Raw genomic sequence first — 25,553 nt, 5'->3', positions numbered from 1 at the left:
GTTCCCCTATTCATAGAACAATACCACAAAGTAGGACACGGGCTGGCAAAACACCTGTGAAGTTTTATTACAAGACTTCTACATTGCAGGTCTCCCCAAACTAGTGAAGGCTTTTGTATCCAGATGCATTGTTTGCATTCGTAATAATCCAAATATACCGAATAGACCCAAGCATGAGCATCTACAATACCCTACCACTCCTTTCACACACCTTCAAATTGATTTCACACACATGCCAAAGATAGGAAAGAAGCAAGAATATCTTTTGGTGATTTTAGATGTGTTTTCTAGGTGGGTAGAAGCTTTTAAGACTACAAAGGAAGATGCTCAGACAGTTGTCCGTATCCTCACACAGGAAATTATTCCTAGATGGGGGTGCCCCCTACAGATTAATTCAGACAATGGTCCTGCTTTTACCTCAAAAGTTTGTCAGGGACTAGTGAGAGCCCTAAAAATTGAGTGGAAATTCCACATTCCCTATCACCCACAGAGTTCAGGGATTGTGGAAAGAATGAACAGGACTGTAAAAGATAAACTGAGGAAAGCAACTGGAGGTACTTTTGCCGGCTGGACAAAGCTGCTTCCAGTTGTATTAGCTGAAATCAGGATGACACCAAATAAAGTGACGGGATATTCTCCGTTTGAAGTACTGATGGGAAGACCGTTCCCCACCCCGTGGGCTAGAACACCACTATTGCTAGAATCAGGAGATCTAGATCAGATTAGGGAAGAGTATGTCCGTAAATTGATTGAAACTTTGGACAATGCTAAAAGAAATGTTGCTCGCACCTCTTTTGATTCAAAGGTACCAACGCACCCATTTCAGGTCGGGGATCACATGGTGGTTAAACAACTAGCCCAGAACAGAAGATCCGGTTGCCCATTTGGACCAGAGTGATCGCGGTGACTAGGAGCGCTGTGCAATAGAAGGTCAGCAAGCCTGGATCCATGCCAGCCGAGTGAAAAGGGTCAGAGGAGCTGGTCAGGAAGCTCACGGCAAGGAGGTGAAGCAGGTGATAAATCCTCAAAGAGAGAAGCCGGTAACAAAGTCTCTGAAAATAATCAAGATGAGCATTCTATTAGCCAAGGACTCTGGCAAACTATGGATTCTGCTTGGAGTGATTTCATTTTTAGTGTTTACCCCAATATGGATAGTGACTAACTGTATATACTCCCCAGAGGATCTGGATGCTGTTCAGGTCATATGTGGTCATAACAACAATGATAATAATACCTCAGAAAACACACACCCCATACACACTAGGACCAAAAGAGAAACCAATATACCAGCACAGAAACCACAGGTTGCTATTACCAGAGAGGGGAAGATTACTACATTGTGGCTCGACTCTTCTAACACCCATGTTGCTAACTTTTCCTTCACCTATGGAAACCTCACAGAAAAAGGAAATGAAGAGAGTAGCAGGAAAAGGGCGCACAAGAGGGAGGGAATAGGTTACATCTGTGTAACTGATGATTATTGGGGGAGTAACTGTGATTATTGGGGAGCAGTGGGATGGAACATAGGAACTGAATGGGGATACAAACCTGACACGGTCATTGTCAAGAGAACCAGAGAGCACACAGAGACAGATTGCAAGGAACCCAATGTGCTTTTATTTGGGAGGTTTTTGGGGCACAGACAACCGTTCCTTTAGTCCATAGGTCCACACCAGACACAGCAACACAGTACAGTTCTCTGGAAGGCAATATGGAACAACAGGGGGTATTGTAATCCACAGGGTTCAGTCCTTTGGGCAGCACGGGGTTAGTCCACTTACTGGATGCGGGGAGCCAGACACAGAGGGTTACAGTCCACACAGGCAGGGAAGGGTTAAGTCCGTTTGGCTCACGGGCAACAAAGAGTTCAATCCAGACAGGGAAAATGTCCAGCCCGCAGGCTCACAGGGAACAAAAGGTAAGTCCAGGCAGGGAAGATATCCAGCCCACAGGCTCACAGGGAACAAAAGGTAAGTCCAGGCAGGGAAGATATCCAGCCCGCAGGCTCACAGGGAACAAGAGGTAAGTCCAGGCAGGGAAGATATCCAGCCCGCAGGCTCACAGGGAAAAAAAGGTAAGTCCAGGCAGGGAAGATATCCAGCCCGCAGGCTCACAGGGAATAAGAGGTAAGTCCAGGCAGGGAAGATATCCAGCCCGCAGGCTCACAGGGAACAAAAGGTAAGTCCAGGCAGGGAAGATATCCAGCCCGCAGGCTCACAGGGAACAAGAGGTAAGCCCAGGCAGGGAAGATATCCAGCCCGCAGGCTCACAGGGAACAAGAGGTAAGTCCAGGCAGGGAATGGGTTCCAGGCAGCAGAGAGTTCACCCCACACAGGAGAGGATCCAGCAGCACAGACAGTCCAGGAGATGAGGAGGAGGACGGGGGATGGTTGGGGAATGGTCGGATGAGGGAAGCTGGCACTCAGCACAGCCTTCCCTCACACACACAGCCAGGAAAACACCCGGGGGCTTTCCTGCTCTCTCTTAAGTATTGAGCTGGTAACCTGATACTTCCTGTCGGGTTACCATGGTAACGGGTCCTGTCCAGGGAGCTCAGGAATTTGTGCATGAGGGGGAAGGGAGGAGATGGACTGTTTGTGGATTCCTTCAGCAGGAGGCCAGACTGCAAGCCAGGGGGGTGAGGGGCTGCTGAGGGCTGCCTGTGTCAGAGACACGGAGGACTAGAAGTCCCAGCATGGACGGGACAGAAGAGTGAGGGGCTGCTGAGGGGTGCAGGATGACAGCCAGCAAACTGGAGGATGGGGAAGAAAGGACCAGCTCCGTGACAGCCATAAATAAAAAGGACAAGAACGGAAAATCCCTCATAAACAGAATGACTCTTACCAAGCCCAATGCCAAATATACGCTTACCATAGAAAACCCCAGCCCTAGTTATTCGGGAATGTATGTATTTGGGTTATACTGGGGAGGCGGTATGTCGGGCACAAGGGGGTAATTTAAGATACAAGACATGCATAATAACAATGATTACAATCCCCTGAAGCCACGTATCAGTACTATTAGGGATATGATTGCCATCGCTGATCCTTCTTTTGAAGATACCATGGCAGCGGAGATGGGATTTTTAGATGTAAATCTTTGGTTAGAATGGATGAGGTACAGTGCCCTGCAGTACAACAAGTCTAATTGTTATGTCTGTGGAGCAGCCAGACCCCATGTGGGAACAGTGCCACTAAACCTTCCTGAAGATGTTGAAGAATGTTTCCTACGTCTTTTTACAGGAACACATAACAAAAATGCTTCCTGTGAAACCTGGAAAGCAAAGTATCCCATAGTCACCAAAACCCCCAAACCAGGCGAAGGCTTGCAAATTTACCAAGGGAATTATACCTGCTATTGAGGAGTGGCAGGAAAAAGAAATGTGGGGAATTTCACCAGGGGATTTTGCCACACATATAGCAGTGTTTCACCTGGACTTCTGCAGAATCAGACACTATTTTTGGGTGATATTTATTGGATTTGTGGAGATGGAAAGATTAGATCCAGATTAGAAAAGGAATGGTCCGGGGAATGTGCTTCGGCTAAAGCTATAATGCCCTTACACATTTTTAGTGAAGTTCCCTCTGAACATCATGGGGATATAGCAGGAGGCACCCATAGGCGCAAGAGGGAGGCCCCGATGGGTAGTTTTGACCCACATGTTTATATAGATGCCATAGGGGTTCCAAGAGGGGTTCCAGATGAGTTTAATACCAGAGATCAAGTAAAAGCAGGATTTGAATCCATCATCCCCACCATCACTATTAACAAAAATGTTGATTGGATAAATTATATATATTACAATCAGCAGAGGTTTGTCAACTACACCAGGGACACATTGAAGGGGATAGCGGAACAGTTGCAGGCTGACTCCACCATGACCTTCCAAAATCATATGGCCTTAGCCATGATTCTTGCAGAGAACGGTGGTGTGTGTGCAATGATAAAAACAGGGACCTGTTGCACATACATCCCTGACAATACTGCGCCAAATGGTAAGGTCACAATGGCTATCCAGAAACTATCCGACCTATCAGAAGAATTAAAAAGGAACTCAGGGATCACTGATCCATGGGATCAATATTTTGGTGGCTCAAGGGATGGAAGCAGGTGCTAGCACAAATAGGGGTGATTATTGTAGTCACCCTGATACTCATAGCCCTGATAGTGTGCTGTGTGATTCCCTGTATAAAGAGGATTATGAACAAAGGTATAGATATGACTATGTATGAGGAAGAGATCCAAGAACAAACTGCCCCACTGAACCCAAAACCTAAGGAGTACCACAGTCATCTAGCCAAATACAGAAAGAAGCAGCAAAAGAACTATGTTGTATAAGGGGGAATAAAAATCACGTATGTAAATAATGATTTAAGAGGGGATTGAAGGGAAATGTGTGTTTCTCGCCCTCCATTTTGTTATTCTTTTATTTTGTCTAGATAATTAAATGTATAGTTGTGTGTGTGTCAGTTACGTGCTATAGAACTGAACTCACTTTTTTTTTTTATTTAGCTTTGCTCAAGGCATGAAAAGTATCCAGTTATTTCTTTGTACTAACAGCATTTGTTTCTACTATGATACAGTTAAGTTAACCACTTCTGCTCCATGGGAAAATAACTGTTGGTTTCTTGTAACTGATTCAAGGTCTGAGAAACCTAAATTGTTCACGTACACAGCCTTGAATAGTATCCAGTAAAATTCCATTCTATGTTCCACTGTTACAATATAAGGAGGAGTATTATGAATAAAGATTAGATTGTTCTTTGAATGCTTGGTGTGCATGTGAATTTCATTTTTGCAGAGAGCAGTCTCTTGGGCCCAACGGGGGGGCCAGAACCTACTAGTGGTCATTAGAGGCACAAATCCCTTTCATACACTCAGAGTGATTGACCGCACACTCAGCACTTTGTAAGTTCAGATCTCTGGCAGTTGTATTGTGTGATTAGTCTATGGAGAGGAGTAATAGCTGGAAAGAGAAAACATGTAACAAGGATTTCTGATCTTCACCTGATGGAATCCCATTTGGCAGAACCATATGGAACACAAGTGGCCAGCTGGGCTTACGTTTTACTGCTGAATACATCCCCTAAATCAGCAGTAACTCAGTATTGGAAGGCCTGAATCAGCTTTGGATGTTGTTTTCTCACTTAATAGACTTCTTTCTAGCTGGTTTCACAGCCGCAGACCTGCCTGAAAAGTTGTCGCCCATGAGAGATGAAATGTGGAAAGAAGGCATTGATAATGGGAGAGGAGATGGAACGTAATGGGAGGATTAGACAAGGTGGGCTTAGCTGGAGACCTCAAACCTGGCTGATCATGTATCAATAGTCAGAAGAACCTGGAATGGACTCTCCCACTGAGGCTTCAGAGACTTGTTAAGATGACAATAGACCCCATTCTAGTCTCTGGTACTGAGGCAGTGTTGGTCATGTATTACCTCAGGATCCAGAAATGAAGAAAATGCTTGGAAACACAACTCAGTTGGTGAATCATGAAAATGCATTGCATGTTCAGTCAAAGCTCCATAAAAAAAGATAAAGATGAGAATCATGAGGGAAGCTGTTCAGTTATTGATGTTTATCTTAAAAACAATTGTCAAAAGTTAAAATATTCAAAGTTGTGTGCTTGATGGACATAAGCACTAAACTCAGTTCATCCAATCATTACATTCCAGTTTGCTCAGATTTTAGTTTGTTTCTTTTAAAGTAGCATTTTATCTTTTCCCTTCTTCTCTACCTTGTGGGATGACATTGGGGATGTGAAAATAACTTGTAACACCTGAAACTTCTTTAATATTCCTTTTCTTCCAGAATTTAAAATATGCTGAAATTTGTGAATCCTCCGGTGATAGATTAGACCGGCATTAACTGTAAAAGTTTTGTCACATTGAGAGCATTAAAATGACTTCTCTCCAGTGTCAATCCTCTGGTGTCTGATAAGATGTGACTTCTGTGTAAAAGCTTTATCACATTCGGAACACTGATATGGCTTCTCTCCAGTGTGAATCCTCTGGTGTGTGATAAGATCTGACTTCTGTGTAAAAGCTTTATCACATTCAGAACACTGATATGGCTTCTCTCTGCAGTGAATCCTCTGATGTGTGATAAGATATGACTTCTGAGTAAAAGTTTTACCACATTTAGAACACAGATATGGCTTCTCTCCAGTGTGAATCCTCTGGTGTGAGATAAGATTTGATTTCTGAGCAAAAGCTTTATCACATTCAGAACACTGATATGACTTCTCTCCAGTGTGAACCCTCTGATGTTTGATAAGATTTGACTCCTGTGTAAAAGTTTTATCACATTTAGAACACTGATATGGCTTCTCTCCAGTGTGAATCCTCTGGTGTGAGATAAGATTTGATTTCTGAGAAAAAGCTTTATCACATTCAGAACACTGATATGACTTCTTTCCAGTGTGAATCCTCTGGTGTTTGAGAAGATTTGACTCCTGTGTAAAAGTTTTATCACATTTAGAACACTGATATGGCTTCTCTCCAGTGTGAATCCTCTGGTGTGAGATAAGATTTGATTTCTGAGAAAAAGCTTTATCACATTCAGAACACCGATATGGCTTCTCTCCAGTGTGAACCCTCTGGTGTTTGTTAAGATTTGACTCCTGTGTAAAAGTTTTATCACATTTAGAACACTGATAAGGCTTCTCTCCAGTGTGAATCCTCTGGTGTGTGATAAGATATGATTTCTGAGCAAAAGCTTTATCACATTCAGAACACTGATATAACTTCTCTCCAGTGTGAACTCTTTGGTGTACTATAAGGTCTCCCTTGCCTGTAAACATTTTGTCACATTCAGAACAATGACATGACTTCCCTCCATTGTGAACCTTCTGGTGTGTGATATATTTTCTCTCCATTGTAAAATCTCCAAACAAGTAGTTTGAAATGACTCCTCTTATGTATACTTGGGTTGGACTTTATTGTAAAGCCATTGTCACTTCCAGAACACTGAAATTACTTTTCTCCTGCTGTATCAATGTGGAAGAGGATCCAAACCATGACTTTTAGAACACAGATATGACTTGTATCCCGTGTGAATCCTCCAGTGAACTGCAGTAAAGACTTTCAGTCAATTAAGACATCCATATGTCTTGTTTTCCATGTGACTCAGCTGTATTCATGAAGACCAACATGACCGAAAACTTGGTTCATCAATCCACCTGTTGAAAAAAAAAAAAGTTAGAATTCTATATAAAGGGCTACATAAAGTTGCTTTCTATTTAAATATATCTTATGAATAGAAAGAATATGTACAGCATTATCTACAGAATTTTTTTAATCAAAAAGATTGTATCAAGAAAGTACGCACAGTATTCCCAACGTTCAGCCCAGACAATGGAGTCATACATTCTCACGTATAGGCAGTTGTGGCACTGTTACAGATCATACAGAACAATAACTTGCTTTGTCTATGGTGTCACTTTTACCTTTTATAAACAAATAGCTGGCCATTCTCCTTCTTTGGGGCTATAAGAGCTAAGATTTTAAAAGCCTATGAAGAACTAACTAGGAGTGAGGAGTATCCAGCCAGTTCTGCCAGAGAGACATACATCTCCTGGGGGAATTACAATGTTGGAGAGTTCATTTTTCATATTTTAGTGTGGAGTTCACCTGCTCAATCCACTGGTGTCTGCTGGGAGTTTGAGATGATAGCCAAGATCGGGATATTTTTTATGGTCAATAAACAGCAGCCTCACTATTGCTATATGACTTGTGATAGGAGGAGGTGTAAATAATTCCTCCTCTATTGAGAGCAAGAGGCACACCCGAGGAATATTGAATGCCAATGTTATAATGCTGGTCCTATCGTTATAATTTTGAATATGTTTAGACATCTCCAAAACATGTGTATCAAATCCCCGACATCACCGCTACAATTGGGGTCATAAGGGGAAATCCCTCCTGTCCTAGCTGAACAATTGGGCTGGGGTCCTGAAAGCTCTATGCAAAAGAAATGACTGAGTTTCTGTGAAGAGGACAGAGAGATGAGAGGTATGGAGGTCACAATCACCTCCCACCACTCTCTCTTATTTTCTCTGTTTTCCATTTCTTTCTATAAGTCTTCGGTAAGAGTCAAAAGACTGGAATAAATAGATGAGAGATCATGCCTTTCCCACTGGTGCCATCTGAAGCCCATTAACAAGTGTGAGAGTGATGTGAAATCTGTATCTGATGGAAGTAACAATCAACGGATGGGATCTAATGTGTCTACTAAGTCCCACCTGGTAAGATGTTGAAGTTGGGCAGCTATAATATAAAGTCTAACATTTGGTATTGCTGGGCCTCCTTGGTCTTCACCATACTGTAGAGTAGTGAGTTTGATTCTAGCTGACGGCTTCTTCTAAATGAGTTCCCCAAACTGGGAGTCTATACTGGAGAACCACTTACGAGGTGTCCACATGGGAGAATTGTGGAGTATATAGAGGAATTGTGGGGTCCATATCTTCTCTTGTTCATAGATTTTATTGGAAAGAGATAATAGTTTTACAAGGAGCTGATAACAATGTGATTGCAGGACTCACCAACAGTAAGTCAGAAGGGGTACAACCCTTAGAGGTAACGTACAGGTTGTAATTTGTACACTACAAATAATATCTTCATACATTAAAGTGGAGTTCCAATGAAAATAAAAAAAAAGTCAGCTGCTACAAAAACTGTAGCTGCTGACTTTTAAAAGACGGGCACTTACCTGTCCCTCGATCTCGTGGTGTCCTCCCCGCAGCCCGTTTCACCAGCCGCCCTGTGTTTCCAGTGCCGGCATCTTCAATGTGGGTACCAAGCTGTGACAGTTTGCGGCTTCACATCCGGGTGCCCACTGAGCATGTGCGAGTATCTCTGTGCTTTGTGAATGGTCCCGTGGTCTTCTAGGACCATTCATGTGTCCCAGAAGACTACAGGGAGGGAGGGAGGGAGGGGGGAGGACAATGTCCGCTTCTGATCACCTAGGTGATTGCAGCAGAAGTGGGAGCGGGTACCTGTCAATTTCGGTTATCCCCCCAAAAGGTGCCAGTGGGGTCCTTAACCACTTGCCTACCAGGCACTTATACCCCCTTCTTCCTTACCAGGCCAATTTTCAGCTTTCAGCATTGTCGCAGTTTAAATGACAATTGCGCAGTCATGCAACATTGCACTCATATGAAATTTTTATAATTTTTTTGACACAAATAGAGCTTTCTTTTGGTGGTATTTACTCCCTGCTGAGTGTTTTATTTTTTGCGCTATAAACAAAAAAACAGTAAAAAAACTTGAAATACAGTTTCTTTGTTTCTATTATAAAATTTTGCAAACAGGTAATTTTTCTCCTTCACTGATGTGCGTTGATGAGGCTGCACTGATGGGCGGCACTGATGGGCGGCACTAATGAGACGGCACTGATAGGTGACACTGATGAGCTGGCACTGATAGGCAGCACTGCTGGCACTGACTGGAAGCACTGCTGGGTGTAATTGGTGGGCTCTTACTGGCAGCACTGCTGGGCACTGACTGGCGACACTGCTGGGCAAAGGTGGGTGGCACTGCTGGGCACCAATCCTCCGGGCACTGATCATCAGTGCCCTGATGAATGGTGCCAATCCCTCCTCTGACAACTGCCCGCAGTACTTTCCTCATGCTCTGACAGCGTGAGGAAAGTTCAGTCAAGAACCGGCAATTGCATTTCCCAGTGACCAGTTTCATAGGACACAGCAATCACAGAGATCGCCAGGGGCATGCAGGAGAGCGCGTTCTGGGAGGACGTCATATGACGGCCTCCCAGAACTGGCCGGCTGCAGTGCAGCCGTCATTTGGCTACCTGCGGTCAGCAACTAATTAAAGCAGGACTTCCCCTTTTGGGTGGAGCTCTGCTTTAACTTCAGCAAGATATAACAGTACTATAGTATCAAGGGAGGAGTGAATGTAGAGACTGAAACATGTTATATACTCTATAGTATCATTTCTGGTACTCTCACAGTGGGAGTATAGATTTAGTACTTCAACCTGTATGCAGATACCAGTGGCAGACGAGTGGGTGACCTGTCCGCCTCACTGAAAATTCAAACTGATAGTGTAGGTTCCCACAATTGGGAAAACCCCATAAGGGATAAAGAGCTAATGAGAGGAAAGGTGAAAAGGAAGAGAGCAATGGAGAGATAAGAGCAAGAGTAGTGAAGAAAGGGGTACAGATAAGGGGGGAGGAGAAGAGGTCCCAGGGGGGAGGGTGTGTGCCTGTATAGAGTAGCAACTGAGTAGTGGGTTACCTAATGGACTCAGGACTACAAAGAGAGTAAGGTTTCATCAGAGTTTGAGGGTAGGAAATGGTCAACCCATGGTTGCCATAGTTGTTCATTTTTATGCACTCTGTCTAATAGGACGGCTTCTACTTTGACATGTATCGTGGCTCGAGTGACACTATTCTTAGTTTCAGTGGTATTGAGGTGGGGGGATTTCCAGGCCTTCGCTATGGTTTGCTAAGCCGTGGTGGTGACCTACAGGAGTAGTTTGAATTGCCAGTGTGTCACTTCTTGGGCCTTATGCAAGTAAAGGAATGGACGCTGGTCAACCGACCAAGTCCAGTGTGGAGGAATGGCCTCAGCTGCCATTCTAGCCACGCCCTCTGATGCATTTCACCCCGCCCACTTGGGCTTGGTCACACTGCATCCATCCCCTTACTTGTATTGGCGGACACTGGAATTGCTCTGACTCATGCTCCCTTCTTCTCACTTGCCGGTGGGGTGATCCCTTTCCTTCCATCCATAGCTTGGAGACACATCATAAGGTATACTTCTTGGGGCTTGTTATTAAATGAGGCAGTGGCCGGATGGATATATATACTGTAACGTCTTCATAAAGAACTGTAGGCATATGGAATATTTTGCACCAATATGTTTGAACAATCGGGCAGGTCCACCACATGTGAAGGTGGGTAACTGCTTCATAGCAGCCATGGAAACAAGTCAGGGATTAGGGATGGATTTAGCGATCCGGGCAGGGACCAGGTACCAGTGCGTGAGAGTGCTGTGGTTAGTCTCCATAGCAACTATATTTTGGGAGGAGGAGTTTGCAGTAGACCATATGTCTGCCCAATCGCTTCCAAATGAAGATTTAAATCCCATTCCCACTTGGATGTATATGGTATGGAAGTGTAAAGTGGTGGAGCTGGTAACTGTGCATATAAGGTGGAAATCAAAAGTCTGGCATGGGGGGGTCATGTTTACATATGTGTTCAAACCTAGTCATGTCTAGGACAGAGGTGTTCATGTGTAAGTGGGAGCAATACAAGTGTTTGATCTGAAGATATCTAAAAATTTCAGATGTAGAGATTTTGTTGGAGTCACATAGGGTTTGGAAGGGTATAAAGGAGTCTGGTGTTGAACTAGACTAGCTCTAGGACAAGCATGAAAAGAAGATGGAGGCATCCATGCCGGATAAAAGCCTGGATGGAGGAGGTATGCCATGAGTGGATTATGGGGTGACTGAAAGGTGTATCAGAACTTTAGACTGTCCCAGATAGATGGGTAGTGTTGAGTAATTGGGTGTTGGAGTGAGTGACGGTCTCTTGGGTGTAGCCATAGTAAATTGGCAACTCATGAGGGGTTACAATCTACTGACTCTATAGTGACCCATAGGAGGGGGTCACTTTTACCGCGTGATATTTAGGGAGTTGAGCAAGATGTGCAGCTTGGAAATATTTTGCAAAGTTTGGAAGCCCCAGACCACTCCAAGTTTCAGTAAGGTATGGATGGACTGGGGTAGATGCAGTTTAACAGTGCCCCATACATAAGTGGTGGCATGACACTGTAATATGCAGAGGAAACAGGAAGGTATATTGTGATGGAGGGTAGGCAGGACAGAACACGCAAGGTGGATGGCAAACACACAAAGCTTTATTAATACAAATGGCAGTCACTCAATGGGGGATTGCAAGGGGGGGTGACAGTGCCCAGTATGGGAAATAGCAATGAAGGGGCCCAAAATAATTGTAGTCCAGCCCCAGGGGCAAAGTTAATGTCTCTACAGCAGTTTGTAATCCAAACAGGGAAGTGGAGAGTGTAGCAAACTTGCTCATCAGAGTTGGACGTGGAGTTCCCCTTTTTCTATTCCTCAGCCCTCATTCCCTACCCCCTCCCTTCCCGAGAGGCAAACGTGATCTCCTGACAGATGGTGTGGGTCAACCAGGTTAGGCATCCCTGGCTTGGTGCCAGCAGTCTGGGGAAAATGTAACCTTTCTCACCTACGTTCTGATAAGGCCAGCATTTCTCAGAGAATTGGGAAGCACTGACCCCAAAACTGTGTAAGTCCACACATCATAAAACTGACCAGCAATTAATGGAACATTCCTCAGGTCAACTGTATGTTTCATATCATGGAGTATGAAGCTGTCAGTTTAATTCAGAGTTCCCCTGACCCCAACCCCCCTTTCAGAGGGAGTTTTAAAAAGAGACAGGCTAGCAAGCCTGCGAGTGAGAGTTTTAAGAGAGATCTCCCAGCTAACATCGAAGGAGGAGATAAAGAATCATCCTGCTCTGCAACTTGGATCTGCAAACCCAGGCCAAGAGCAAGTAACTTAACCCTGTAATTTCCTTTTATCTCTGCTGTGTCTTTATATACATATATATATATTTTTTTGTGACATCTCTTTGTAAATATTTTATTGCACCTGTTTGACTCTTTTAGTAATAAATCTTTCTTTCTGAAAGTGTTAAACTGTTTTTAAGCGCTTACCTGCAATTCACGAATTCCTGCCTTTTGAAGAGACGCTACTGTGTTTGTTTACTCACTGCCCAATTGGCTGTAGGTGACTATATTGGACAGGTGACTTTTCAATCATTATAGTGTATTTCTGACAGAGTTTCCTTCTTCTCTGTACAACAAAGGTTTGAAAGGGTTAGTTGCGTAATTAACCCGACCCAGTAACAAGTGCATTCAGCCTGCAGGCACCGATTGTAGCCCATTAGCTGGACAATCGCTGTGCTGGGTGCAGCTGAGTGTGGCCTGGTTACGAGCGTCACACCGCGGTTTTAGATCGGCCGGTCCTTCGGTCACGAGTTTGGTGAGAAGGTCTGTGGTCTGACGCCGTGGGCGTGACGTATTACTGTTAGTCGCGGTCGTGCGATTGTCGCATGTTGGTGGCGGCAACCGTGCGATCTGTGACAGAGAGGGAGTACAAGAACAGTTCAGGGAAAACAGGGGAGCATACACTCACAGATCCTACAGGGGTGCCCGGGTCCACAGGGGAGCAAGGTAATATGGCATCAAGTACTTGCCCTGAAACCGGAGTATGCGTGGCGTAGTCCATGGTAATAATCCCCCCGAGTCCTAGATGCCTGCAGAGGGCAGCTGGTGTAGTTCTCCCCCTATCCTTGGGGCTTGCAGTGGGCAGCTTGTGTGGTGCTCCCCCTTATTGTTGGGGCTTGCAGAGTGGCAGCTTACAGAGGTTTCCCCCTTCTCTGGGGCTTACGGTGGGCAGCTGGCATGGCTCTCCCCCTTAGCTTTGGGGTGTGCAGAACGGCAGCTTGCGGAGGCTCCCCTTATCCTTGGGGGGTCTATGCAGAGTGGCCACGAGGGTCCTGTCTCATCTGGGATCCCTCGGTGGCTTTGCAGCGAAATGGATGACCAGGAAGAGCCCAGCATCAGTCTCTTAAACCTATGCAGGATGCTTCCCGGTTGTCCTGGCAATGGTGGGCAGGCCGTGGGTGGTGAGCTTTGTTTCTCGGCAACAAGGCACACCCCCCTGGACACGGGTCGCACTCTCATGAGCGCAACCTTTGTCCGGTGGCATCTGCAAGTGCGGAAACTCCCCGTGCATGCGGTTGCGGATGCCGGGACCATGCGGAGTCATTCTGACACCGCGGTCCAGAACCTCTCCGCAGGAGGTTCGCACCTCTCCGCAGAGAGGCGTGAACCTCGCTATCTTTTCCCCTAAGGCCTCTCAGGAAGGGGAGAAGATAGTGGCGGAGGTGAGAAGAGCCGCACCTGTTGTCCTGCACGGCTCGGCTTCAAAGAGCCACGCCAGGACGAGAGGCAGCAAGGGGGGAAGGTCATCCTGACGGGGGAAACAACTACTGAAATGGGAGCTGAAGTGAAGTGAATTGGGGGAAACTGGCTAATGAAATTGGGACTGGAATGCACTTTGAGGGGCTGAAATGTACTATATTTGGGAGGGAGATATAACAGATTTGGGCACCCTGGCAGCACCTATATTGTGACATATATATATACAGTCAGGTCCATAAATATTGGGACATCGACACAATTCTAACATTTTTGGCTCTATACACCACCACAATGGATTTGAAATGAAACGAACAAGATGTGCTTTAACTGCACACTGTCAGCTTTAATTTGAGGGTATTTACATCCAAATCAGGTGAACGGTGTAGGAATTACAACAGTTTGCATATGTGCCTCCCACTTGTTAAGGGACCAAAAGTAATGGGACAGAATAATAATCATAAATCAAACTTTCACTTTTTAATACTTCGTTGCAAATCCTTTGCAGTCAATTACAGCCTGAAGTCTGGAACGCATAGACATCACCAGATGCTGGGTTTCATCCCTGGTGATGCTCTGCCAGGCCTCTACTGCAACTGTCTTCAGTTCCTGCTTGTTCTTGGGGCATTTCCCTTCAGTTTTGTCTTCAGCAAGTGAAATGCATGCTCAATCGGATTCAGGTCAGGTGATTGACTTGGCCATTGCATAAAATTCCATTTGTTTCCCTTAAAAAACTCTGGCTGCTTTTGCAGTCTGCTTTGGGTCATTGTCCATCTGCACTGTGAAGCGTCCAATGAGTTCTGAAGCATTTGGCTGAATATGAGCAGATAATATTGCCCAAAACACTTCAGAATTCATCCTGCTGCTTTTGTCAGCAGTCACATCATCAATAAATACAAGAGAAGCAGTTCCATTGGTAGCCATACATGCCCACGCCATGACACTACCACCACCATGATCACTGATGAGGTGGTATGCTTAGGATCATGAGCAGTTCCTTCTCCATACTCTTCTCTTCCCATCACTCTGGTACAAGTTGATGTCGGTCTCATCTGTCCATAGGATGTTGTTCCAGAACTGTGAAGGCTTTTTTAGATGTCGTTTGGCAAACTCTAATCTGGCCTTCCTGTGTTTGAGGCTCACCAATGGTTTACATCTTGTGGTGAACCCTCTGTATTCACTCTGGGGAAGTCTTCTCTTGATTGTTGACTTTGACACACATACACCTACCTCCTGGAGAGTGTTCTTGATCTGGCCAACTGTTGTGAAGGGTGTTTTCTTCCCCAGGGAAAGAATTCTTCGGTCATCCACCACAGTTGTTTTCCGTGGTCTTCCGGGTCTTTTGGTGTTGCTGAGCTCACCGGTGCGTTCCTTCTTTTTAAGAATGTTCCAAACAGTTGTTTTGGCCACGCCTAATGTTTTTGCTATCTCTCTGATGGGTTTCTTTTTTTTTTTCAGCCTAATGATGGCTTCACTGATAGTGACAGCTCTTTGGATCTCATCTTGAGAGTTGACAGCAACAGATTACAAATGCAAATAGCACACTTGAAATGAACTCTGGACCTTTTATCTGCTCATTGTAATTGGGATAATGAGGGAATAACACACACCTGGCCATGGAACAGCTGAGAAGCCAATTGTCCCATTACTTTTGGTCCCTTAACAAGTGGGAGGCAAATATGCAAACTGTTGTAATTCCTACACCGTTCACCTGATTTGGATGTAACTACCCTCAAATTAAAGCTGACAGTGTGCAGTTAAAGCACATCTTGTTCGTTTCATTTCAAATCCATTGGGGTGGTGTATAGAGCCAAAAATGTTAGAAATGTGTCGATGTCCCAATATTTATGGACCTGACTGTATATATATATATATATATATATACACACACACACACACACACACACATGGGTTGGATCCAAAAAAGGTATAATATTTTGGGCACAATTGTCATTTTTTACAACCGTGATACAACCCATCCATGAGAGGGGTAGTTTGGACCAGGATGTCATAATATTAGTAAGGTGTGTTAACATAAGAGGGTAGTTAGCAGAATATAGAATATTGAGGTTTGCCATCAGCTTGGGTCCTAAATCAGGAATATATTGACTGGACCAAGAGAAGGGTGGAGGACGTTGAAATGTGACACAGTTAAGGAGGGTCCGAAATCACTGCAAATTGGTCCAGGCATTGGAGAAGGTTGGGTGCTGAGATCAAAGGAGAAGACATGAAGAGATTGTCATCAGCGAAAAAGCATAACTTATGATGATGACTGTCGCAAAAGCGCGCATCAGAGATGGACGCGGGTCAGCCATTTTGGTTTCAACCTCCATCTTGGCGAAGGGACTAACCATCCTAAAATATATTTTCCTGCATCCTCCCCCCTTTCCTCTCTGTTCAGCCACAGCGACATCTGGTTGTGGGTCACTGGCAGGCTAGAGCAGCAGGGGGCTCAGAGCTACAAAGCCCCCCTAGAGAGCCAGAGTCTCTCTGCCAGAGAACCTTTGTAATTTCTCACCTCGTAACTGAGATAAGGCAGCTTTTCCCAGGAATTGAAAGAAATTGTAACCTCATAAAACCAGCTCAGTGTAGGTGGCAGGATCAGATAACTTCTGGTAAAATCAGTTTTTCCCCTATGTTTCATATCTTGAAATATGGAAGACTTGCATAAAAACTGGGCACCTCATCAGATAGCCAATGCACAGACTAACATTTTGATTGGTCACTCGTCCACCTCAGATCATCAGGGGAGCCAAAACATAGAACTTGTACACCGTGTAACATACAATTTCATAATTCATATCTACATGATCCTTAGACTTATCTGCATAATAAAACACCCGCGGAGAGATTGTCGCTTGTGCAGCTGGGAAGTTATAGGCCAGAAAATGAATTATGAAAGATGCTGGTTCTAATTTTGGGCTCCTCCTGCCAGTCTCTTCTTAAATAGAGTATTGGTCAGTTACTCAGAGCCACCCCCCTGCTGGGGGACTTTAAAAAACAGGCTAGCAGGCCTAAAAAAAAAGTTAAAAGACATCTCCCAATTCTTAACATCAATATACCATCCGGGGAGACCTTTTGCTCTGAAACATGATCTGCTTCCATTCAAGGCTTAAATGACAAGTAACTTAACCCTTTAACTTCTCCCTGTTATCTCTTTGCTGTGCTGTTATATATATATATATATCTTAGTTACATCTTTTCTGTAAATATTATTATTGCACATGTTTGACCCTTTTAGTAATAAATCTGTCTTCTGAACGTGTTGAACTGTTCCTATAGCTCTTAATTGCAATTCACGAATCCCTGCCTTTGAAGAGATGCGACTGTTTGTTTTAACCTCTGTATAACCGGTCTGCAGACCGTTTTATACAGACAATTATTTCAATCATTATAGTGTATTAGCTGAACCCCGAGTTTCCTCTTTCTCTGATAAAAAGGAGGTGGTGGCAATGAATGGTTAATTGAGTGATTAACCTGACCCAGTAACAAGCGCTATGAGGCTGCAGGCACAGATTGTAGTCCATTAGCTGGAAAATCGTAGTGCAGGGTGCAGCTGGGTGTGGCAGTGTTACGCACGTCACATAGTGGTTTTAGATCGGCCAGTCCTTCGGTCACGAGTTTGGTGAGAAGATCTGGGGTGTGACGCCGCGATCATGACATATTGGACGTCGCGGTCATGCGATCATCGCATGTTGAGGGTGGCGATCATGCGATCCTTGACAATGACCGCCAAGTTCTAATCCTTTAATATTTGTGTTAGTTCTTATCAGCTGTGCTAAAGGTTAATTCGCTAGAAAAGGAGGGGGGCAAGGGGCAGCCTTGCCTCATTCCCCTTGTGTGGAAGAAAAGGTCTGACTTGTAACCCACGTACCTTAAGTAAGCCCTTGGGGAGGTGTAAAGGGGTGATATCCATTGGAGTCAAAGGCTTTTTTTATGTCTAAGGAAAGGAAACAGCCGGGAATGCGGCGTATGCAAGCTGCATGTTCTAGCAAAATCACTCTGTGGTCTCGGCTTGGCAGAGGGCGGTTTAAAACCCATCTGATCCTTGTGTACCAAGGTGCCTATGATAGAGTTCAGCCATGCAGATAGGATTTTTCTAGGATTTTAACATGTAAAGTTAAGAAGGGAGATTGGTGTGTAATGAAGCCATGTGGTGTGATCTGATTGGGGTTCAGGTAGCATAGAAATGACTGCTGTTAGGGCGTCTGAGCAGAAAGAATAACCTTTGAGTAAGGCATTAAATGCATTAACCAATAAAGGTGGAAGGAGGTTAGTAAATATTTTGGAATATAGGGCTGTAAGCTGTCTGGGCCAGGCCGCTTATTAGACTTTAGGGACTTGATGGAGTTCGGGACCTCAAGTTCTGTAATAGGTGTTTCCAGGGAAGAACACTGAGAAGCTGAGAGTGTTGGTAGAGATAGGCTTGAGAAAAGTTCAGTGGCCTGCGATTCATCATAGGAGCCGGTCTCTGAGTATAATTCTGCTAGATGTTTGTGGAAGACCTGTAATATTTTATTAGGATGGCTGGTGTGTGAAGTTTTTGTAATCTTTAAATGGACAAGTCTGTGTGTGTGGTCTGAGGTTCGCAGTCCCAGGGCTAGAAAAGTGTCAGGTTTGTTTGCGTTCATATAATGTTTATGTCTGGATTGGTGTAGAACTTTTTCATCTGATTCTGTCAAGAAAACATCTATTTCTAGCCTGGTCTTGTCCAGGACAATCTATGAGAAGGTGAGGGCTCTGATTGGAAGGCTTTGTTGGCCTGGTGAAATGAGGTTTCTAAGCGGTGATGGATTGCTCGCTGTCCTTTCTTGAGATGTGAGGCTTGGCTGATACAGGCTCCTCTAATTGCAGAGTTATGGGCTTCCCAAAAGGTCAGGAGAGAGATGTCATCAGTTGTGTTATGTGTCAGGTATTCTTTGATGGCTAGTTCAATGTCCAGTCTGTGGGATGGGTGGGCCATTTAGACTCCATGTAGTGCTAGTTTGTTGGGGTACTAAGGAGGAGAGGGTCAAGAGGACAGCTTTGTGACCAGTCCAGGGGTAAGGTATGATGGTTCAGGATAGGAGGGCTGGGGACATACCTCTAGTCAGAAATATATGGTCAATGTGGGAGAAAGTTTTATGTGGATATGAGTAGTATGTATAGTGTCTTCTAGCTGGGTTATCTTCTTGCCATGTGTCTATGAGAGAGCGTTGTTGGAGTTGTTGCTGGAAGGAGGATGTGGATGGATAAGAGGTTATGGGGGATTTGTCTAAAAAGGAATAAACTAGCCGATTGGAATTGCCACATAGTAAAAGTGTACCTAATTTATGGGAATCTATTACTTGTAGCAAATGGGAGTTAGGATTGGGATTGCTGCATAGTATGAAGCTATAGTGACCTCTGAGTCAAGGAGGTGACCCACTAGAAAATATAACGGCTCTCTGGGTCCCAGATCCCTGCCTTGGGTGTAAAGGGAGTAGAGCAGTGGAAAGCTTTGAGTACACCTGTACGTTTACTTGTGGCAGAAGCCATATAAACCTGTGGGTAGGAAGAGCTGAGATATTTCTGCATATGGCTGGCAGTGAAATGAGTCTCCTGCAGGCACACCACATGTGCTTTGGCAGGGGCAAAGGATTTGAAGGCCTTAATTTTTTTATTCCCTGAACATTCAGGGTAAGTATATTTATTGGAGCCATGATAAAGGACAGATGCAAAGCTGATTGTAGGTGTGGCATCATGGCGCCATCATCACTCCTCGGACAGGAATAAGAGAAAGAAAGGAGAAAAGAGGGGGAAGCAAGGTTAGTAAAGAGAGAAATGTCTGACAAAACAGGTCGGGAGGCCAAAAGGCCATGATGTGAAAACAGGTAGGTTGTCCATCTGTCTATGTCACTGGGATATAAATGGACTGGGAAAAAAACAGTCCTGGGCAGGCCCAACTCAGGCTACCAAGGAAAATGTGGGGGAGCAGTGAACATCTTCAGAAGCCACAGAGGCCAAAAAACAAGATATTAAAGATCTGTTGTATAGAGGAGTCAGGCCAAGGATAGACTATTGGGAATAAGATGTCAGCCTGCAGATATAAGCAGTTGGTAAGTGTATGCATTGTTCAAAGAGGCTATGCTTGGCTGGGTATCATGGGCATTACACAGCATTAGACCACAGCTGGATGAAAGGGTGATCCGTTTGTTATTTTGTTGTCCAGCTATTAGTAGAAGGTTTAGCTAACAGCATCATGCTGTTAGTTGCAAAAATTGTAGAATTATACTAAATATATATTTTTTTGTTTACAAACATTTTTATTTTTTAAGAAATAGACTTCAAAATGGCAATGGAAACCTACCGCCCTGCAAAACATCATTGAATAATGACATCAAAGAGGGAGCCAATGTAGGAGTAAAATGTTTATAATAACTGGCCGTGAACCCATCAGGGCCGGTGCTGTGGAAGTTCTGAGTGCGCTAATAACACAGGATATTTCCTTCAAAGTGCATGGGGCATTGAGAGAGGATATCTGAGAGGGTGAGAGAACAGGGAGGGGTATAGAATCAAGCCATGAGCCATTTGAGGAAGCAGAAGTTGGTTGCAGGGGAGCTAATAGGGTGGAATAAAAATTTAAAAAAATACCCAGGACTTCACGAGGAAGAGAGGAGATACTGCTGGATTTAGTACGTAACTTGTAGATATGTGGGGGTCGTATTGAAAGGTTTAATTTCTGTGCCAACATAGTAGACCCTGAATTACTATGTAATAAAAAGGAGGCCTTCAACCAAAGTAGAGCTTTTTCAGTTTTCTGGGAAAGTAAAGTATTCAGTTCTAGACGCTTTTGCGATATCATGGTTTGTTACGGAGAGATGGATTGCCATCATGAGCCCTATAATGTGATTCTAATTCTCGGGTAAGTTTCTGAATTTGTTTCCATCGCTCTCTATTTCTAGAAGAAGCCATAGAAATAAGGTGACCTCGCAGGACTGCCTTATGGGCTACCCACAAGATGGCCGGGGAGATATCAGGAGTTGTGTTTGACTGAAAGTATTCTTGAATGGAAGTAACTACTTCATGGCGGGTGTTAGTATCCGTAAGCATAGAGTCGTTAAGTCTCCAGGAGTAGGGAGTAGGGGCTAGACCTATAAAAGTGATAGACAGAGCGATAATATTATGATCTGACCAGGGGCTTAAATGAATGCAAGCTTTCCTAGAGTTAGCCAGCAGAATGGGGGAGCAATAGATATAATCTAGTCTAGCATAAGAGTCATGTGGGTGGGAGTAAAATGAATAATCTCTAGCTCCTACATTATGTGCCCTCCAGGAGTCTACCAGTTGAAGGGTGTCTAATTTTTTGGTAAGGGATTTTGGGAAGGCTTGGGAGGATGGTGAGGACGAGCTTTGGTCTAAAAGGGGGTTAGCCACCAAATAAAATCACCTCCCACCAATAATGCTAGATGGTGATCGGTATGTACAGGAGAGGAGTGAGGGGTTATGACAGTGATCGGTACGTACAGGAGAGGAGTACGGAGGTATGACAGTGATCGGTACGTACAGGAGAGGAGTACGGAGGTATGACAGTGATCGGTATGTACAGGAGAGGAGTACGGAGGTGTGACAGTGATCGGTATGTACAGGAGAGGAGTACGGAGGTATGACAGTGATGGGTATGTACAGGAGAGGAGTACGGAGGTGTGACAGTGATGGGTACGTACAGGAGAGGAGTACGGAGGTGTGACAGTGATGGGTACGTACAGGAGAGGAGTACGGAGGTGTGACAGTGATGTGTACGTACAGGAGAGGAGTATGGGGGGGTATGAAAGTGATTGGTACGTACAGGAGAGGAGTGTGGAGGTATGACAGTGATGGGTATGTACAGGAGAGGAGTGTGGAGGTATGACAGTGATGGGTATGTACAGGAGAGGAGAGTGGCGGTATGACAGTGATCGGTATGTATAGGAGAGGAGTACGGAGGTATGACAGTGATGGGTATGTACAGGAGAGGAGTACGGAGGTATGACAGAGATGGGTATGTACAGGAGAGGAGTACGGAGGTATGACAGTGATGGGTATGTACAGGAGAGGAGTACGGAGGTATGACAGTGATGGGTACGTACAGGAGAGGAGTACGGAGGTATGACAGTGATCAGTATGTACAGGAGAGGAGTACGGGGGTATGACAGTGATTGGTATGTACAGGAGAGGAGTACGGAGGTATGACAGTGATGGGTATGTACAGGAGAGGAGTACGGAGGTATGACAGTGATCGGTACTTACAGGAGAGGAGTACGGAGGTATGACAGTGATGGGTATGTACAGGAGAGGAGTACGGAGGTATGACAGTGATGGGTATGTACAGGAGAGGAGTACGGAGGTATGACAGTGATGGGTATGTACAGGAGAGGAGTACGGAGGTATGACAGTGATGGGTATCTCTGGACCTGAATTACCCGTGTGCTCTGACATGGAGAAGATCCTATGGTGGCCGTATGTTTAGGATGGAGACCGACAATCACAGGACCGTCTGGAAGCCGATCTAAAATGGCTGAGAGGAGGAAAGTGTTCCCGGGACAGGAAGTGACACAGACAGGAAGTGACACAACAGGAAGTGACTCCAGACAGATTTATACAGAGGGTGCAGTATGGAGAGCAGACACTAGATGGTGCTGGTCCAAAAAAAGCTGAATAGCATAAAACAACAGAGAAAAAAACCTGAAAAACAAAAGATGATGGCGGCTCGTAAACTTCTATTATCACATTACAGTGGATTAGATCTCCCTCCATTTTGTTGTAGCCCGCCTGTCCCTCCTTCTTCGGCCATTTTCCCTTAGTCAAATATGAATGTACATTTATCATATTACAGTGCAGTGGATTAGATCTTTGTCCTCCATTTTTTTGTAGCCCGCCTGTCCCTCCTCCGGCGGCCATTTTTCCTTAGTCTGATATGAATGCTGGCACATTTTGTCCCCTGATATCAGACATTAGCCGGGTGATTGTATACACACAGCGGGCAGATCTCAATCAATGTCACCCACTAGTCTATACTGTCACGGGGTTGGCCAGCCAATCATGTGGCTCCTATTCTGTCCTTCCAATGACCATTCCTAGTACATAGGACTCATCTTCCATACTACATTCATGATACAACAAGATGGAAACTCCCAATATACAGAGAAAATCTCCCATAAAATACATAGAAATCACATCTGTCCTAAAGGGCCATAAACATAAGAAGATTGCCCCCGACGCCCCCAGATTCATCTACAATACTAGTCAAGGTGTCATTGGTCCCCCTAATACACGGATAGTACCCCAATCCTGCATTCATACATGTGACAATACACCATGGATTCCTCCCGCTCTATATTATGTCTCCATACAAATCAGTCGCCATCCAATCCATCCATCTCACAAAAGCTCCAATACCCAGCAAATGTTTCCGTCTCCTCCTAGTAATAACCATGTGATCTCCATGAGAATAAAGCGCCAATTTGTGTCCTTATCCCCTCCCCCTACGCAGGATGTACACCCCTTCATGGCCACGCCTCTTTATGTAACTGACAATTGTGCGGTCGTGCAACGCTGCACCCAAACTAAATATCCGTCCTTTCTTCACACAAATAGAGCTTTCTGTCGGTGGGATGTCATCACCTGCGCGCTTTTTATTTTTCACACCATAAACAAAAAAAACAGAAAATTTTGAAGAAAAACGATATTTTGTACTTTCAGCTATAAAATATATAAAGTAACCTCAAAGTTAGTTATAAATTTCACCAAAATGTCTCCCGCTCCATGTTTATGGGAAAAGGACCCCAATAAGTGGATATTGATTGCTGTGTGTGACCGTTATATCGTCTGCAGACTATGGGGAGATCATGGGGTGTACACAGCTTGTACTTCTCACTGCACAGCACATTTCTGGGGGGCTAAGACACCAGGACACCCCCAAATACCAGGACACCCCCAATACCAGGACAGGACACCCCCAATACCAGGACACCCCCAATACCAGGACACCCCCAATACCAGGACACCCCCAAATACCAGGACACCCCCAATACCAGGACACCCCCAATACCAGGACAGGACACCCCCAATACCAGGACACCCACAAATACCAGGACACCCCCAATACCAGGACACCCCCAATACCAGGACACCCCCAAATACCAGGACACCCCCAATACCAGGACACCCCCAAATACCAGGACACCCTCAATACCAGGACAGGACACCCCCAAATACCAGGACACCTCCAATACCAGGACACCCCCAATACCAGGACAGGACACCCCCAAATACCAGGACACCCCCAATACCAGGACACCCCCAAATAGCAGGACACCCACAAATAGCAGGACACCCCCAAATACCAGGACACCCCCAATACCGGGACACCCCAATACCGGGACACCCCCAATACCAGGACACCCCAAATACCACAACACCCCCAATACCAGGACACCCCCAATACCAGGACACCCCCAAATACCAGGACACCCCCAATACCAGGACACCCCCAATACCACGACACCCCCAAATACCAGGACACCCCCAAATACCACGACACCCCCAATACCACGACACCCCCAAATATCAGGACACCCCCAAATACCAGGACACCTCCAAATACCAGAACAGGACACCCCCAAATACCGGGACACCCCGAAATACCAGGACACCCCCAATACCAGGACACCCCCAAATACCAGGACAGAACAAACACCCCCAAATACCAGGATGGGACACCCCCAAATACCAGGATAGTACAAACACCCCCAAATACCAGGACAGGACAATCCCCCCAAATACCAGGACAGGACAAACACCCCCAAATACCAGGACAGGACAATCCCCCCAAATACCAGGACAGGACAAACACCCCCAAATACCAGGACAGCACAAACACCCCCAAATACCAGGACAGGACAAACACCCCCAAATACCAAATACTTGTAACACAAGCCTCCAGTTGTTACCACTCCCCCTCACAGATGTTCTTAGAGTCATGTAAATGATCCTGGCTGAATCTGTAGGAACTCATGTTACATATACCTCATATAGAGGGGGAGGGGAGAAGGGCGGGGTCAATGAGGGGAGGGGAGAAGGGCGGGGTCAATGAGGGGAGGGGAGAAGGGCGGGGTCAATGAGCAGAGGCTTTTTAAGCTGAAAGAGAGCTTGATTCTGGGGCCAATTCAGCTCACACTGGACAAAGGGGCCACACAGGCAGAGGAGAGGAACCTGACCAGAGGAGAGTCATCAGAGGAGCTCCACATCCAGACCAGGACACCATCAGCCAGGTATTCATCCCCCAATTCACCCCACTACTCCCTGTCCTTCCCCTCTGCCCCCCCCACTGTTCTTCATCCACCCCTCTGCTCTTCATCCACCCCTCTTCCCCCCCCCCCACTGTTCTTCATCCACCCCTCTGCCCCCCCTCCCCCACTGCTCCTCATCCACCCCTCTGCGCCCCCCTCCTCATCCACCCCTCTGCGCCCCCCTCCTCATCCACCCCTCTGCTCCCCCCTCCTCATCCACCTCTGTCCCCCCCCCCACTGCTCTTCATCCACCCCTCTGTTCCCCCCCCCCGCTGCTC

The 25,553-nt window shown here is 45.4% G+C and overlaps 2 protein-coding genes across 2 annotated transcripts in view; one reads left to right on the top strand and one right to left on the bottom strand.

The window, feature by feature from the left end:
* The window catches only part of LOC149470595 (uncharacterized), a 90,126-nt gene that overhangs the window by 48,244 nt on the left and 16,329 nt on the right, over positions 1-25,553 (top strand). The window lies entirely within an intron of this gene.
* LOC149470594 (uncharacterized) overlaps positions 5,896-25,553 on the bottom strand; it is an 81,108-nt gene continuing 61,450 nt past the window's right edge. Inside the window, exon 3 of the mRNA XM_089662206.1 lies at positions 5,896-6,782. Coding sequence (XP_089518332.1) covers positions 5,896-6,782 — 887 coding nt within the window. The remainder of the gene's footprint in view (positions 6,783-25,553) is intronic.

Source organism: Staurois parvus, unplaced genomic scaffold (assembly GCF_062004578.1).
Source record: "Staurois parvus isolate SC_StPar_1 unplaced genomic scaffold, SC_StPar_1.0 ptg000037l, whole genome shotgun sequence".
NCBI lineage: Eukaryota > Metazoa > Chordata > Amphibia > Anura > Ranidae > Staurois > Staurois parvus.
The sequence above is the reverse complement of the archived record's forward strand: the minus strand, read 5'-3'. Positions and strand labels throughout refer to the sequence as shown.